Below are 18,353 nucleotides of genomic sequence, written 5' to 3' on the forward strand. Positions count from 1 at the left end.
TAGGGCAAAATAGCCTCCTCTTTCACACTTCGGCTCCTGGTGAGGGCGCTTTTGGTGCTTTGTAATTTAATTTTCTGTAGCAAAAGTGTGAGACCTCAGTAGGAATTCATACCCATCCCTCTTCTTCCCAACAAGGACATTGCTGTGCACACAATTGCAGTCCTTAAAGAAACCAGAAATCTTTCCTGGCAGATTTAGACAGGGCTTCCCGTTTCCTCTGAAAACAAACCCATCATTTCAGCTTGCCAGCTCGGGCGTCCGCTGGTGTAATCTTATGCCATTCGCTTCCCAAGTGGATTTTCCACCATGTCTGCTTATTGATTTCTGTATTGATTCATGTTATTGCTTCCCACACTCAAGGGTTCTGGTGGGTGGATGGCGGGGTGTTACAACTGCGGCAAATGACGCTAAAAACTCCAAGGTACAAAACAATCTGAGTGAAGCAAGAGACAGTGTTCTGAACACTGGCTATGTTGATGTGACATCTTACTAAGACAATAATAGATATGCTCTTACATTTTCTCTCAGATCTATCTAGCTTAATAGTCCTTTCTTGGGAGCGGGAGAAGGAGAGAGGGCCCTTATGACTGACCAAGCAGAAAAAACCAGTTTTCTGGAATTTGAAGGTAAACTTTTTAAAAAAACGGGCTGGAGATAAGGTGCGTCTAGCATCTTATGACCAAGTGAAGTTTAGGCATCATCCAAGGCCTTTGATGCTAATGCAGGCTACAAGGGAAGAAAAGAGACTTTACCATCCTTGAAAGTTATGGGTCCCTAAAACGATTTCCACGATCTGGAATGCATTGCTTACAAGGAAGCATTAAAAGAGGTAAACGGTGGCTAACCTGTCCACTGACAGGAAGATAGGGTCGTAACTCTCATCGGCCAATCTACTCAGATGTAAGCTCATCGAATTCAATAGACTGATCTCCTGACAGACGCATAAAGGACCCGGGAGCCGAGACGGACACTTGGCTGCCTAGATGCCTTCCCGGCGAATATTGTTGTTTGTCGACCCGTCTGTGCGCCCTACAGGGGGGCAGCGCGGTGATGAAAAAGCAGGTCTGCGCATGATTGGAAGCCGTCTTAAGTGTTTGATCTGGGGAGGGTTCCACTTTGGCTCTCCCGAGCAAGGAGTTCACAGTCTTCCGCCAAGCCGCCGCTTCCTTAGCCTTTTTTTCCTCTCCGTTGACCCGCGGTGCCTTGCGCTCTCTGGAGAGAGACTGGGCTGCCCACGATCCCCCCAGTCGCCCCGCGGGGAGGAAAACCGCGCGGGGCCCCGGCTCCAGCTAGCAAGAAGCCGCCCGCGAGGTCAACCAGACGGCCCGAGGAGTCGCGGGGAGGGTAGCTCCTCGCGAAGGGGGCAGCCTAAGAGCCAACAACTGAGAGAAGCGTCGACACAAGCGCTCCCGTCCGCCTCTTCTCCTTCTCCGGAGCAGGGCGGGGACTCGAGAGGCCCACTGACCAGGCACAGTCCGCCGGGGCTGCGCCAGGGCTCCGGTTCCCCCATGGCCCCGCTACTGTTGACCTTGGCTGCCGCCGCCCTGGCCTGGCCCTGCCCTGCCGCCCCGTCGGAGAGCCGCTTCTCCGAGGCGCGGGTGGCGCGTTGGGCGGCGGCGGCGCTCAAACACGTGGCGGCGACTCAGTGCCCCGAGCGCGGCGGGCTCTTGCCGCGGCCTCACTGTCAGCGTTTGGTGCGGCTCTCGCAAGGGCCGGGCCCTGCCGTCTATATCTCCGAGCCTGCCCGGCCGGGTCAGAAAGTGCGGGCGCTCCTGCCCGACGGCTGGGGAGACAAGCCGAGCGCGCCGCTCGTCCCCAGCCGGAACCAGAGCGGCGGCGGCGGCCCACAGCGAGCAGCCCTCGCACCTGCCGGGCAAGACGCCGTCCTGGTTTTGGACCCCAGTCCCGGCGCCAACTTCGGCCACCCGCTCCTGCTCTTCTACGTCGACTTCAATGTCAGCCCGCGTCGGTGCCGCAGCCGCCAACGACTCTACCTGGGTGAGTGAAATTGAAAAAGAACGGAGGCGGGTGAAGTCCAGATTAGACTTGGAATGTAGGTAGACCTCAATTTAGGTACGTTGTTAAGTGAAAAATGTGTTAAGTGAGTTTTGTCCCATTTTAGGATTTTTTCTTGCCACATTCGTTAAGCAAATCACTGCAATTGTTCAATTAGTAACACAGTTGTTAAATGAACCTGCCTTGCCTTTGCTTGTCAGAAAGTCGCTAAATGACCCCTGAGTACTGCAACCATCATAAATATGAGTCAGTGCATCTGAATGTAAATCACTTGACCATGGGAATGCAATGGTCACAAGTGTGAAAAATGATCATAAGTCACTATTTTCAGTGCCTTAACTTCAAACAGTCACTAAATGAAGTTGTCAGTCGAGGACTACTTGTATCCAAGTTCAGGCCACACATGAAAATCACTGTGTTCTGCCTCTTGCTGCCTCTTGCTAATTTTGAGCTGTAATTTTTCCAAGAAGGGAACCTACCTGTCATTAGCATCAAGGTTGACTCAGCCTTTCATCCTTCTGAGGTGGGTAAAATGAGGACCCAGATGTTGGGGGCTGACTCTATAAACTGCTTAGAGAGGGTTGTAAAGCACTGTAAAGTGGCATATAAATCTAAGTGCTACTGCTATCATAATTGTGTGTGTGTGTGTGCCTTGGAGGCAGTGTTGGCAAGATTTCAGAAGGGGTTTGCCACTTGCCTTTTTCCTTGGACTGAGAGTGATTGGCCCAAGGTCACCCAGCTGGCTTTGTGCCTAAGGCAAGACTTGACCTCACAGTCTCTACCTGATACCTTAACCGCTACACCAAACTGTCTCTTATTTGTAATCATTAGAACATAGCAATTTAGAAAGCAATATGCGGTAGTCATTCTTCTATCAGGACCTGTCACGTTTGAGACAGTAGAATTTAGATTCTGTGCCTAGCTTTTCTTTCCCCTAGGCTAGGTCGTGCTCTTTGACCTATCCCCAGATTATCTTTTTTTTTTTTCCTGGCTAGTTGATACACCACTTGCTTTTATCTGCCTCCAGATGGCCGTGCTCACACTGAATCATGTTGCTAGATATTTCATGTTTTCCTAGGTGGCATTAGAAAAATGCAAGAAACAAGAGTGTTGCATACAGTGGATCTGAATATGACCAATTCCAGTTGCTGGATAATCAGATAGTGGACCTGCCTAGCTTAGCATTCTCTTCATTTTGAGGCCTCTGGAAAATCACCTAACTAACAGAATGTGAATGCAATAGTCACTTTCACTTGAAAATTGGTTTTTCTAAAATCTAGACATCATATTCCTAAAGCGGAGAAAATATAATCATCATGACTTGCAGTCAGTCAGTTTTAAGTACTTCATGAATTTGATTTAGTTTGTGTGCTGTCATATATTTTTCTGCCTAGTGGTCATGCGTTCTACATTTGAATAGTACAAAAAGACTTTCTATCATCTGAATCTCTAGGGAATAAATTATGAAATAGTGGCAAAATCATATTGTGAATAATTATGTACACTTTGGCATGTTCTTTCTCAGATTGCTTTTTTGAAAGGGTGAACGCGTTACAGACTGTATCTTTTCCTTACAGAGAAACTGATTGGGTTCCCTCATAATTTTATATATCCATTCTTGCAACCAAAATTGCAGTAAAATATTCTTTTTCTGGTGAATAATGTTCTCTACTGATTTTGCGTGTGTGTGTGGGGGGGGGGGGTGTCTGGCATAGACAAAAGTGCTAATTGGGATTATGAAGAAATTTCCTTTACTAGATTGGCAAGTTAAGATTAGTGGGTGTTCAGTATTTAAATGCCACTCATTCACATAGACTGAGGGCTTATTTTGTTGAAATTATTTTAAAGGAGTGTTCATCTTAATGTTCATCTTAATCTTAATGTGGGTCTCTGCTATTGAAAAGAAAAATATCTTTTTTCCAGAAAGATTATCAAACTAGGTATTTCTTAAAATAGGAGGTATTACTTATGGATGGTTGAAATCAAACCCTTAAAATGGAACTTTCAAGCAGAGTAAAAAAAAAAGTCAATTTTTTAAAACAATTTTGTGTTTATGCTATATAAGACTAGATATATAAAATATAAAATCTAGAACTTTCAAAGCCAGTTAAAATAAAGATCCATAATACACATTTCTTTCATGATCTGAGGCATCCGCAAGGAAAAAATAATAATAGTCAAGATGTCATCCATGACTGCACAACTGAAGCCCAACTTTTTTTAAAAGTGCATTGTGACAAATGTAAAAAAGGAGTGGCCCCTATCTTAACTCTTTTTACTTCGGCTGCAGATGCCCCCAAAGCCATTTATTATGAATACATCCTAAAAAAAGACCATTCTGTATCTAAAATCATATTGTTTCTCACTAAGGGAGAACAGTTGGGATAGTATAACAAAGGAGAAGGCAGTTCAGTACAGAGGCATAGTATAGTAGGTAGGCACCAGGCTAGAAAGTGGGAGATGGTGAGTTCTAGTCCCACACTAAGCACAAATCTAGCTGGGTGACCTTGAACTAGTCATTTTCTTTCAGTGCTGGGAAGGAAGTAATGGCAAACCACTTCTGAAAATTATGCCAAAAACACTGCAGTCTAAGTGATTGCTAGGAATCAACACTGATCCAGAAATAGATTATACAAATGATAGATAGATAGATAGATAGATAGATAGATAGATAGATAGATGATAGATAGATAGATAGATAGATAGATAGATAGATAGATAGATAGAAAGCAAGCAATAGGAATAGCACTTACTTATATACTGCTTTATAGTGCTTTACAGCCCTCTCTAAGCAGAGAGTCAGCCTATTGCTCCCAACAATCTGGGTTCTCATTTTACCCACCTCAGAAGGATGGAAGGCTGAGTCAATCTTGAGCTGGTAAGAATCGAACTGTTGAACTGCTGGCAGCTGGCAGTCAGCAGAAGTAGCCTGCAGTATTGCATTCTAACCACTGTGCGATAGATAGATAGATAGATAGATAGATAGATAGATAGATAGATAGATAGATAGATGATAGATAGATAGATAGATAGATAGATAGATAGATAGATAGATGATAGATAGATAGATAGATAGATAGATAGATATGATAGATATAGATAGATAGATAGATAGATAGATAGATAGATAGATAGATAGATATAGACAGACAGATATGATAGATAGATAGATAGATAGATAGATAATAGATAGATAGATATAGACAGACAGATATGATAGATAGATAGATAGATAGATGATAGATAGATAGATAGATAGATAGATAGATAGATAGATAGATATAGACAGACAGATATGATAGATAGATAGATAGATAGATAGATAGATAGATAGATAGATAGATGATAGATAGATAGATAGATAGATAGATAGATAGATAGATATAGACAGACAGATATGATAGATAGATAGATAGATAGATAGATAGATAGATAGATGATAGATAGATAGATAGATGATAGATGGATAGACAGACATAGATAAGGGAGAAAAGATGTGCATGGCCAAACTCCTCCCCCAAGAATGTCGAAGTTAAGAGAGCATTGTAAAAAAGTTATTATGATATGTTGTTCTTCCTAATTGTCCTGACTTAGCTAGAACTCAGGGAAATATCCAGTCAGACTAAGGAGATTATTTTCAGTATTAATAAGATGCAAGGCATTATGAAACTGACAATCCAGTTAGTAAATGTACTTTTCATCTCATTAATTGTTCCAATAATAACTTCCTGTATTTATAATGTGATGTGGGTAATGGTGATAATGTATTTATTGTTGTTTAACCAGAGCTGCTTTAATCCAAGGAAAAATCTGCTTATTGTTGTTCTGTATTTCAGTAACACACTAGCAATGAGTGACCTAGGAATTCAAGTTCCACTGAATTCAGTGTGAGACTTACAAAGAAACTTGCCTAGGGTAAGCTCTGTTAACTTTGCTCAGATGCAGCTGAGGAACAATAGTACCAAACTCAATTATCATCTCTCATGAATGCATAGGATGGGACACATCCTGATGGAAGAGGCAGGCCAGAAGGTATATGGAGGTCAAACCATGCTAAGCTTTATAGATTAAAACCAACACTTTGAACTGAACCTGGAAATTAACTGACGATTAATGCATTCATGTCACTAAACAGACCTTTGCAGAATGATACCCATGTAGTTCCTCTGAGTGCTTTATGTCAAAGGAGCTTATTTTCTTTCTTCTATTCGTAGGAAGCTATGAATGCTTGACTCCTGTACAGAGAAATCACTGTGAGAACCAGCTAAAGCGCAGACCAGGACGTGGCAAGGGGCGGAGCCAGCGCTCAGCGGGACACATGCGCCACGAGGAACCACCAGTAGGGTTTTGTGAGATACATTTTCTGCCCCTGATAGTGGTGGCACAGGATCTGAAACACCTGCAAAAATTGCACTGCATAGGTAGGTGTCTGTCCGGAGAGAGTTACAGGGCAACAAGATTGGAAAGACGTCCTTCATTTTGCAATAAATCATTTTGTTACTCTAAAGCTGATTCTGCTGCATCTTTCCTCCAAAGCGCCATCATCAAAGATGGCTGCAGGAAGAAATGTCTGACTAAGCCTAAATTGAAAAGAAGAATAGTTTAAAATTTTGGAAGGCGAAATGTAATAGACAATGCTGATAAATTCAGGATGAGTTAAGACTTTGGGGCAGCTAGTTCTTACTTTCTTGAATCAGACCTGATTAACTTGCCTGTGTCCTCACCTCATGTAAATTGGTTTCTAAAAATCTCTCGTTTCTTTTCCTTTCACAGATCTCCATGGGTACAGCCCATGTCCACAGCCGCTGCCTCTTGTCAGTTCTAGTTCCACGGCTGCCTACTGCGAACTCAACAAGAATACACGGCGGTGTCATCGCCAGCAGGCTCCGATGTACAAGTTGTGCCGCATGTATCAGACATGTGATCATGCAGTACTGATTGCAGGTGTGGAGTGGTGCCTGGGGGCTACTGAGAGGTGCTCATTCCCATTTGGAATTGGTAGCAAAAGTATGTGGAGAAATGAATTTGAACCCATTGAGCACTGCAACAGGTCTTTTGGAGAAGGATGAATACAGGCAGGGACTATAGGAGCTCTTGTATTGTTTTGATGCCTCTCAGCTTAAGATGCTTACTGTTGACAATCATTCTCTTCCAGGTGGCTGGCAGGAGCAGGTCACCTATCCCCACCATGCCCAGAACCTGTTGCTTTTCTACCAGATGCTTCGACGAAATGGTTTCCGCCAAGAGCATATCAAGGCTTTCTTTGCCAATGAGGGACAGGCTTCAGGTACTAAAAAAAGCCAGCTAGAAGGGGTGAGAAAGTCCCTTGTTCTTCTACGGAGGAGAGTGGGATAGTCATAAAGGAGAGCTTCTCGGTGTTAATGGTGTTTGTGGCGTGTTCTGAGATGGGGGCCCCCTGTGTTTCAACAGCAGTTGTATCTCCTTTCTCTTCCTCCTCCTCCTCTCCTTCCCACCACACATACAGTAGTCCTTTGGATTAGAAGACACTCTTGTGTGGTTCATCTGTGCATGTGGAAGTGGTTTTGCAGTCCCAGTCTGGAAGCACAGAGACTAGTATAGTTGGGGCACTGAAAGTCCATTGTTGTAGTAACTGTTCTATGATGCCACTCACAGTTTTCTATCAGTTTACTATGCAAAGACAAACACACTCACTCACATGGAGAAACAACTTCCCACTAATTACCATAGGATTCCAAATTAGTCCTTGCATTTTTGCAAATTCCACTTCCCCATGGCCACCAAAAGATACGTTATCAATACCACAAACCCACAATTGGCTCCAGGTGGCATGTCTTTGAAAGAAAACTTTTGGATTGATAGGTTTTTTCCACAAAGGAGGCATGAATGATCCTTGAAAATTAGAGTTGTAAATACCGTAGAATAGATAATGGGAGAGATTGGATGGGAAGACACCAACTAAACAAGAGTAATGTCAGCTGGTCCTTCTCCATCTTCTTTCTGCAGTGGAGATGGGAAACGTGCAACCAGCCACAGAGAAGTTGGCTATCCGGTCCCACTTGGCACTTATCTGCCGTAGCCTGCACTGTGCCGACACTCTGGTACTCTACCTCAACAGTCCAGCTTCCAGTGATGGCACCATGTTCTTGTGGGATGCTAACCATAATGGCATCGTGAGTAGGGTCTGGTGGGAATAGATTGGTGGGGTGGATCCACATTAAAAACAAGAAATGGCTGTCCCAAGGTTGTTGTTTTTTTCCCAAGAGGCAACTGGGCTTCCTTGTTTTTCTTTGAGGACGTTTCACTTCTCATCCAGAAGCTTCTTGGGTGAGAAGCAAAACGTCTTCAGAGAAAAACAAGAAAGCCCAGTTGCCTCTTGAAAACAAAACACCTTTGGGACAACCATGACATGGATAACTGAGAATCTCCACAGACAATAAATGGTTCATCTGAGGCCACTTAGGCCCTAAAGAGGTGGTGATTTAGCCTGCCACCTAGTTCTTTTGAGGAATGATTTTTACAGCTGAGCCAAGTTGCTCTGTCATCATTAGTTTATATAAGTCCTTAGACAGGTCTCCATTTGGCCATTTGCATATGGTGAGGGTTTCACTGACTGGAAGTAGACAGTGAAGTGAATTGGACTTTGGAAGGAGGAAGGGATCATCCTCACCTGTCCCAACATGTTCTGGGTGGCCCAACAGGAGGGAGAAGAGAAGCTGACAGACTTGCAGGTAGACCCAGCCTTCTCTTCTCATCAATCCCCTTCAAAGGCCCATCCAGCTCTCTCATCCTTGCCTGCAGGGAGAAAGGCAACAGCAGCTTTTGCAAAGGGTGCTGGCCCCGGCTTGCTCTTTCCAACTTAATCCGGCTTCTTTTAACTTCAGGGTGGGAAAATTCCCTTGATCTCTGGACCATAGAGTTCAGGTGGGGGAACCGGGACAGAGGAGTTGGTGCTAATGAGCTGCCCTTTCCCCCCCACAACAGGTTGACCCTAAGGAGCGATACGCCATCTCAGAGCTCTTAACAGACTTGGAAAGTTGCAATGCCCGACGGGTCCTGCTCTTTCTTGACCAGAGCTATCCAGGGCCATTGGTCAAGAAGCTTCAGGCATCGCAGCGCCATCCCAATGTAGTGTTGGTACATAGCACCACTGCCCTCCGAAGTGGATCAGCTTTTGCTGAATTCTGGGCAGAACTGCAACCTGACCAATGTCTACTTCAGCATACCTTGCCGGTAAGTGTTTAAGGACATGAATAGGTATAAGAATGTAAGAAGCTCAATCTGAAGTCTTTTGCACCATCTGCTGTCTCTTTTATTTTATTTTTTTTGGAAAAATACTTTATTAGTTTTACCTTTAAAAGAACAACACAACTACAAGTTATGTACAACAAAAAGACAAACAGGCCTTAGCATAGGCCAAGAGGGAGAGAGAGGAAAGCCTAAGAGAGGGGAAAGGGAAGAGTAAGGGAGGGGAAGGGTAGAGTAGGGAAAACAGTTAAAATAAAACCATATTTTGTGACTGTCTGTTAGATCCTTTTAAAGAGGGGCTCTCTATTATGCATAGCATGTGCTTTGACAAATTGTCATCTTTTAGAAGATTCTCTGTCAATTCTAAACAAAATGTAAAGCCACCAAAATAACATTAAAATCCAATATTAATGTTGGAATTTCGGGTGATTTTACAACAGGGACTTTGTTTAAGAAAATCTGTATGGCGACTAACTCATCATGTGATTCCGGGCTGCTTACAGAAATAAAATCCCAATTCAAAACCTAATAAACCCCCACCCTCCTCCTGACAACAACAGTCAGACCAGCCACTTGGCGGGCTCCATACCAACCTGCAATCCCCAGGCTTGTTGGCAAAATCATGTCTTCAGGGCCTTTTGAAGGAGTGTCAAAATGGTGACCATTTCTGTAGAGATGATGTTCCACAGGGAGAGAGCCATCGAAGAGAAGGCCCTTCTTCTTGGACCCAACAGTCAGACCTCCTTAAAAAGGAGGAATTTACAACAGGGACTTCACCAGGGATGGCTTTTAGCAACTAGGACAGAATCATTAACAGGACGGCTGACCTCAGTTTTTTTCCAATTGCACAGTGCGGGGAGATGGGATCAAATCTGATTTCGGGAGTAAAAATCTTTTGACTACTTTGCAGAATCAAAAGTGGTTGCCTTAATACAGCACATTACACTTTATTGTATAGATAAGCCAGTTTCTGATCATATGGCAATCAGGTTGGTTTTCTCTTGTGAAGCAGTATGTGCTGTGTGTATGGGTGATGGGGAAGAATGCTGTCTCTATAGTCAAATGTTCTTGAATGGCAACATAAACAGATACAGGCAATATTTGCCAGACACATGGAACAAAAGACTAGCTAACTATACTTTAGCTTACTGAATTCTGCAAACCAACCTGGGTTATACCAATCCAGAAAATGGACTAATTGAGTAAACCATAGTTAAACTCTCCTCTGAAAATTGTTACATTCAGCAGTGTTATAGTTCACCTACTTTCAGAATCTCTGCATTGAAGAAAATAAATAAATGCTAGATCAGAAATATCCAGCAGTCGATGTGAACTGGATGGAGAATTTGAGCTCATTTGAATGGAGAACTTGGGTTTATTATATCTTGCTTTTTAAAGTTCTACTGCTAAAATAAACATGAGGTTCCTTACTTGACAACATATTTCAAACATAACTGTTTAAATCTGGAGACTTATATTTAGTTGCTGTACCTTCAGTTGTAATGAGTGGTAGCTTAAGTCACAACCAATTTTTCCCAAAAAAAATTAAGAGAAATTTGTGCAATTAATGCTCAGCTCCCAAACAAGGAAATTTTTCTTGAAATCTGCAGAGTTGAAAGCAGATGGGAACTGATGGATAATATAATTTCCTTTACTGAACAGCTTTATGGGGTGATGTTGTTAGCAATAGCAATAGCAGACTAATATACCGCTTAATGATGATTTACAGCCCTCCCTAAGTGATTTACAGAGTCAGCCTATTGCCCCCAACAATCTGGCTCATCATTTTACCCACCTTGGAAGGATGGAAGGCTGAGGCAACCTTGAGCCTGGTGGGATTTGAATTGCCAAATTGCAGGCAGCTGGTGTTCAAATTAAACGAACAAACACAAACTGTATAAAAGCAAACCTTTTTTAATGTGGCGCTGGGAATTCTATGCATTCCCTGCCAAGTCATTTAAACCTAATAGTCAGAGATAAAAGCAAACCCTTTCAAGGTTGTAAAAGGCTGCCAAGAACATAAGTCTAATTATGTCTAAAACCGGAACTGCAGGACTTCAACGAGGACTGAGTCTGAAGAACTTCTTTGCTACCTGCAGAGCACCTCCCCGAGGGCTAGTTTTTATCCCTTATGGGAGGGGCAATCACCTTCCAGCCTTACTCCCGAGTCGCCCTTGCTGCTTCAGCTGCTTTCTCCTTCGAGCAGCCCTGTGCAAACATGCACTGGGCACAGGCTCCCCGGGGTCCTCTGCTTCACTGCTGCCAGACTCCAAGAGCTCCGAAGGCAGCACCCCACTCTCCGATAGTCCTGGCCCCATCCCTGCATCAGATGCAGGGCCCTCATCCAAGTCCTCGCCAGCCTCCCTGACTGGTTCCCTTACATCCTCACTGTCAGAGACCTCTGCCGTCTGTACCTGCTGCCGGCGAATCACAACAGCTGATAGTCAGCAGAAGTGGCCTGCAGTACAGCACTCTAACCACTGTGCCACCGAGGCCCTAAAGTCATGACCTGAAGCATCCCAATGAAATTGATTCTGCCCTTTATAATGAAGCCAGTTTCTTGTTTTTGCAGGTGGGTTCGTGGTCTGCAGTCTTCGCCTCTGGTACTCCAATCCAGCTGCTCAATGTCACATTAGCAGGAGCCCCTTGCCATTCTGTGCCACCCTTAGGAGAGGAAGAACGCCAGCGTCGCTACCATGGCTGCCAAAATCTTCCCACCATGTTGTGGTATCAGAGCAGGCACCAACAGGAACTACAGCAGGATGACTGATCATGATGGGCACTGTTTTGGGGGAGCCTATGAGGCCCAGAGCCTTGTTATGTAACCAGAGGCCCTTTCCTCCAAGGAGGTTTTTTGTTGTTTTTTTTTTGGTGGCTTTGAGGGACCCAGCTGCAGTTAACACCAACAGTCATCCAATGGGTGGATGTGATACTGTTGCTGGACATTGCCATAGTAGGGAGAAACTTTCCTAGTAATTTGTCTACAGTGGACTCTACAAAGTTCCAAGGCAAACTTGAGAGAAGCACATGTGCCACTGTTGGTTCTTGTATATTGTTAAACATAAACACAGATGAGAAAATGTTAGACCACAAGTGGGGGCATGAGACTGGAAGATTCCAGTCATAAGTCAGAATATATCTGGGGGGAGGGGGAACAGACTTCTAGGGTAACAACTAATGCCAGGGAGAGTAAGCAATGCACAGTGGAGTAAGCACAAGTGTAAAGGAGAAAAGCATCTATGCTAATGTACAAATTGTGTTCTCGTGTATGGGAATCTCTTCCCCCCATGCATATATCAATTTCCCCCTCACACCTTTCTCCATATAATACTCAGAACATCCTGATAAAACAGGAGTGGGTGGGAAGAACAAGTTTTGAAACAATCAAGCTCTTGAATAAAAATAAAAAACAGTTCTCAATTTCCAACTGTGGCTGTTTACTTTGCATGGACACCCATACAATTAGAATTAATACAAGCGTGAATGCCCTTTTGCTGCCTCAAAGGAAAAGAATCTCAGAAAACACAGCTACCTGTTCCGGCTGGACATTGAGATCATCCTGATGCGATCGTGATTCAATGTCCTCCTGACATACAGTAGGCTAAGTATGCTCATTAATTTCTAACTGAAGGGGTTATTTCTCAGTTGTTTCAATCATTGCAGCTGCAGAATTTTCAGCCATCCTATCACCTGAGTTTCCATAAATACAAGTCTAGTCATGTGATGCCTTGACTACGATCACAAGGACTTAAAATCCAAAATTCCAGTCCCAATTGTGGTCATAAGTCAAGAAGTACCCTTAATATTCATGGTTATGTCCCAATTGTTGGTCTTAAATTGAGAACTAGCTATAATATGCATGGAAAAGCCACTTTGGGGTGGTAATTAAAGATACCAGGCTAGAAACTGGGAGACCATGAGTTCTACCTAAAGTCTGAAGCCACTTGGGTAGTAGGCCAGTCCCTCTCTCCATCCTAGGAAAAAAAAAAGCAATGATAAAACCCCCCAAATAATCCCTAAATAATCCCCCCCCCCCAAAAAAAATCAAGGACTTGTCCAAGCAATCACCAATTATGACGGATTCAAACATACAGACAGACATACACAGCACATGTGAATAATCAAACCTGCGATAGGGGAAGGACTCGGATGTACAGATAGTTCTCACTTAACAATTGCCCTGTTTAGGAACCATTTGAAATTAATGATGAAGTAACTTTACGACTGGCCCTTACAAACTTTGCACTTACAACTTACCATCTTTGCAGCATCTCTGTTGTCACACAATCTAATTTCAAGTGCTTCACAACTGTCAGGCATTTTCAACTATTGCAGCATTCGAGTTAGGCGAGTGCCATTTTTGCACTTCAGTTTCCAATAAACAGAGTCAATGGAGAAACTGGCAGTAAAATTGTTAAGTTGCATTCACGTGTCTTGCTTCATGACAGTGCCACTTAGTGATGGAGTTGGTGACCCCACTGTGGTTATTAAGCAAAATCTACCTGTACTTTAGGAGAAAAGGCTACTAGAAGTCTTTCCTTATTTATTACCAATCTACAAGCCTACTATTTATTACCAATTTTTCCACAGTACAACTGATCACAACTGCCCATACAAATCAGCAGCGTGGTTTACACAAGCCACCATGTGGCTTATTTGATTCTACCAAGAATATGATTTAAGATATAACCAAAGAATCCTCGGCCTAACATGTGTGAACCCAATTTTTTTTCCTTCCCTCATCCAGAGGTGCTTTGGTTTTCAAAATCAGAGAAGTTTAATCTGTTTTCACTGGATTTTTCTAACAGCTCCCTTGTATTTATTCCTTCAATTGACTATCATGCACTTTTATGAGTCAATACAGATAGGGCTCCTGGATCTGGACTGGAGACCAATAGATAACGGAAAAATTGAATGGTTTCATATCCTTTTGCTGCCATCTAATAGCTATCTTGATTTTTGCAACATAAGTCTGGAACTAAAGCAATATTCACTAAGACCCGGTAGGCTCTCTAGTGTCTTGCTCACCAGGCCAAGATTACCTCACCTTGCCATAGGGCCCTAAGTAAGTAATAATTGTCAATTCCCTTTATAGCCACCATGAAAGAGCAGCTAGTAGTAGCAGGACACGGGTGAAAAGGTGCATTTCATCTTTACGTACTTACCATTTCCACCCACAATGAACTTCTGCCCTTGCCTTGTTAATTTTCCTTTATTACCGCCAGATATAAATAAAAACCAGATTCATAATTATTAGTAAGACCAGCACTTTATGAATCTTGCTCCTCTCACCAACACAATAGTTGAAAAGGATTTTCAGTCAGTTACTGCTTAGTCCTTTCTTCTTAACCAGCGAGACTGAAACAAATGCAATCTGCAAATTGATTTGAAAACAGTTTATGAAAATCAAACAGACATTTCAAAATCAGAACTTATGAAAAATGCGCCTCCTTTCCCCGAGGCTTCCTCTGGTTCCATACAGAATGCTGGCAACACTCACAGCTGTAGGTATTTTCCTCTCCCCGCCTACCCAGTTCATCTTGTGAAGGAAGACATTTGCCTGTGACAACGGTGGTAGGGCAGGGTGACCCTGGTCCCCCGCTTCTCCCCTTCACGTGCAAGTCTGGATCACCAAGCAATGTATTTTACACCTGACAGCAGCTTGTAGGACAACTCCTTGTCCCATCGCTGTGAACAGGCTAAGAATAAATAGTCTATGCTCCCTCTAAATTTGATTTCCATAACTACCTTGGTGGATCTGCTAAATGTTCTATGGTTTCCCATGGTGTGAGAAGCCATCACTAATGTCCAAGGGAAGGTAGCAGCCCACTCTTTAGCTTCAAGCTCCATCGTGCAGGAGACATTCAGTGGTTCTTTCAGTTGCTTGGCTATCAGTCATCCTCTTCATCCTCTTCATCCTCTTCTTCAGATTCCCCTTCTTCAGATTCCCCTTCTTCAGGCTTCTCTTCACTTACGGATTCATCCTGAGTTTTGGGTTCAGGTTCATCCTCCGTACTGCCTGCTTCTAATTCCTCAGGGCCAGCTTTCGATAGGCTGGCCTTGATGTCTATGTCTGAGCCACTGGGCATCTCACTTCCTTGTTGAGCCCACATGTCAGAGTAGAGGCCCCCTTTCTTTAGCAGCTGCTCATGCCTGCAAAAATGCAGAAAAAGTTAATTTAAAAGATTCCACAGAAAGCACATCCCTCGCTTATGTTGCTCTGGACCTTCGCAGTGGAACTTTCCCAACCTCACATGTACCTATGCCATACAGGGCACTACCATCCTGTCCTTTTGTCACAGGCAGAGCTACAGCTTTCCCAATCTGGACGTTTGTCAGTAGGTTTGGGGACAGAGGGGATAAGCAGGAAATTGAGGGAGTTACAAGAAGGGCTCAACCTTTCCGCCCCCCCCCCAAGCTTGCACAGTACCCTCTTTCCATCCGTAGAATGGGAGGAAGGCATGTCAGAATGAAAATCACTGTCCCAGAGCAATCCTCTTATCTTGCCTTGGGAATGAGGCCTGTAAAGTCAGTGCCCTCACACTGGGACAGCAGTTACCTGCACTTCGTGGTCTCTGGAGAGCAAAGGGCTGGGAAGGGAAAGACAGCTTTTTTTCTCTGCACCCTGCCCTGCCCTCCCCCGCCCCTCCCCTCCCTCCACCCGGACCATTGCAACTCTTTCACCTTTCCTATTGCTCTCACGTGTAAAAATAGGCAGGGAGGGTCCTATGCCAGACTGAAACAAATCCACATAAATATTGAGGTTTCAGGAGGAGGATTTTCATGTGGAGAAATAATGCCAAATGGGTTTCACTTGCTGCCTCTATTGCTACTTTCCACTAAACTGGCTGGGCAGAGCGCAAGTGAGGAAGAGAACAGAAGAGCGTGGGGGATCGATGCCCAGAAAATAGCGGCCATGATGGGGATAGGAGATAAACAAGGCTTGCGCTGAGCAGGGTTGACCAATAATTTGCATCTGGGGCCAATACTCCGCTTCTGATTTGACTGTTCTCAAACTAACCTTCTGGCAAAGTAATCTAAGGCGGCATTAGAAGCAACAATAATAATTGTCCTGTGGCCATAATTCCACTTTTATTTTGAACAGGACTTGAAAATGGGGAAATCCACACTTCTATTAATACTTGTTTGGTGGGAAGTAAAGTGGGGAGACTATAGGGGTTCACATCCTCCTTTCCTAGGAACTGGGCTTTCTAAACACAAGAAAAGCAGTTGTCATGGTCTCTTTTAATGTCGGAGTTGTTTTTTTTTCCATTTGTTTACCTTCCACGCTCTACCACACGGCCATCCCGGATAACAAGAATTTGATCAGCCTTAACTATGGTTGATAACCTGTAAAGGATAGATAATTACTATTATTTAGAAGCCAGTATGTAAAGTTCGATAGCTGTCAATAACATACAACACATGACATATGCACAGGTGCTATTTATCCAATCAGACCTACAATATTTTCCTTGCTATTTTCTCACTGACTTTACATTTTTAAAAGATCTTTTAAATACTGTACTAGGATGCTGACATGCAAAGCTTTCGCTCTCATCTTTATTTCTACCAATGCCTCTGTCTTCCTTACAGATTATAGAAGCGTAAAAGGAGGAGGTAACCAGATCATTGCTTTAAAAGGGTTAGGTTTAGAAAAAAAGAGATTAAACTAGAGAAATGACCCAAAATATTCTGGGATGAGCAGTTGTAGGGGATGACCGACAGCACTGTTATCCCTCTACCACCGTGGTGGCGAACCTGTGGCACGCATGCCAGAAGTGGCACGCAGAGCCATTACTGCCGGCACGAGAGCACTTGCCCAGAAAAAGTGTACTGCACATGCGCGCGTACCACCCCGCCGACAGCCGATTGTTGGTTATCTGGTGCACATGTGTGGGGGCGTGGTGCACAGAACACACTTGTGAATGCGCATAAGCACGCAGCACAAATGGGGGAGGTTGCACACGCATGCGCAGAAGCATGCAGCACAGGTCGTGCGGGTTGCGTGGGCATGCTCAGGAGGCATGGGGAGGCCCATGCGCTTTGCCTTCTGGGTGATGGCACACGAGCACGAGCAGGCAAGGGTGCACGCAATTATTGGCATGGGAGCCCAAAAAGGTTAGCCACCACTGCTCTACCATGTGACCTGATTATGTTTCTGATGGCCCTCTCACAAAATGGCTGTTACTGTTACAACATTCTATTAAATGTGTAAAACATCTATTTCAAATGTGTTCCATGGCGCAAAAAGATACCAAAGGTTCATTAATGAAGTCTCAACAGTCAAAAAACGTGAAAGTTCCTGTTTTTATAACAGGCTCTAAATTTGTCAAATGTAACAAAGGTCTTCCCTCAAAATAGCAGGACTGTTCAACACTTTAGGAATAATTCAGGAAAAGTGCTTTGAATGAGTGGGAGCACAAATAGACCTATGCTGATCTTTAAAGCAGCTATGTCTTTTCCCTTTGGCACATTTGGGATATTTTCAGAAATACAGCTTGCAAAATGCCCAGCCAGCATGAGAGGTAGTACATTCGGAAGATACCAAGCCTGGGAGCTTGAGCATTACTACAATGCACAGCAGATAAAACAATATCCACATCCAGAGACAAGGCAGTACTGAATACCAGAAGCTGTGGAAGAGGAGAAGGAGAGAGTGACTGCCTCTGTGCCCAGCCCGAAACTTCTGGATTACATGAAGCTCTGGACTCACCCAGAGTGACTTGTATACTTTTCTTGCTAAAGAAGTTGAAGGTAGAGTTGCTTTAAAGATCCAGTTCAAGTTTTTTTCTCAATATTGAACAAATATGATTGCAGGCAAATGGAACAAGGCAAGGCATGCATTTGACTCTCTTTATACAACGAGAACATGTTTCCTTTAGCTAGAATCATGCTTCAAACCTGTTATTTAAAATTCCTATGAAATTGCATTTTATCTTACCTGTGAGCCACAATAATAGTGGTGCGATGGGCGCATACTTTAGCCAGCGATGACTGGATTTTCCTCTCTGTTTTAGTGTCCAGTGCTGATGTTGCCTGTAAGAGTCAGCACATTGTAACAGAGCAAAAAGAAAGGTAATGGACCCTGAGCCTCCTTTTAGTGTCAA

The 18,353-nt window shown here is 43.7% G+C and overlaps 2 protein-coding genes across 3 annotated transcripts in view; one reads left to right on the forward strand and one right to left on the reverse strand.

Moving 5' to 3' along the window:
* Window positions 1-1,065: 1,065 nt before the first annotated feature.
* On the forward strand, window positions 1,066-12,497 carry LOC113410833 (uncharacterized). The gene is made up of 7 exons (XM_026665587.2): window positions 1,066-1,998; window positions 6,231-6,437; window positions 6,790-6,960; window positions 7,172-7,303; window positions 8,002-8,168; window positions 8,980-9,228; window positions 11,816-12,497. The coding sequence occupies exons 1-7, from the start codon at window positions 1,071-1,073 to the stop codon at window positions 12,011-12,013; spliced, it is 2,052 nt and encodes a 683-aa protein (XP_026521372.2). The 5' UTR covers window positions 1,066-1,070; the 3' UTR covers window positions 12,014-12,497.
* Window positions 12,498-14,493: 1,996 nt separating this feature from the next.
* ABCB6 (ATP binding cassette subfamily B member 6 (LAN blood group)) overlaps window positions 14,494-18,353 on the reverse strand; it is a 36,916-nt gene continuing 33,056 nt past the window's right edge. For both annotated transcript variants that reach the window (XM_026665568.2, XM_087950421.1), the window contains exons 18-20: window positions 18,188-18,282; window positions 16,525-16,593; window positions 14,494-15,396 (exon numbers count right to left, since the gene is read on the reverse strand). In XM_026665568.2, coding sequence (XP_026521353.2) covers window positions 15,135-15,396; window positions 16,525-16,593; window positions 18,188-18,282 — 426 coding nt within the window. In that variant the 3' untranslated portion in view covers window positions 14,494-15,134. The remainder of the gene's footprint in view (window positions 15,397-16,524; window positions 16,594-18,187; window positions 18,283-18,353) is intronic.

The sequence above is a fragment of the Notechis scutatus genome, chromosome 1, assembly GCF_049901735.1.
Source record: "Notechis scutatus isolate UNSWTSFEM ecotype Mainland chromosome 1, rNotScu1.2, whole genome shotgun sequence".
NCBI lineage: Eukaryota > Metazoa > Chordata > Lepidosauria > Squamata > Elapidae > Notechis > Notechis scutatus.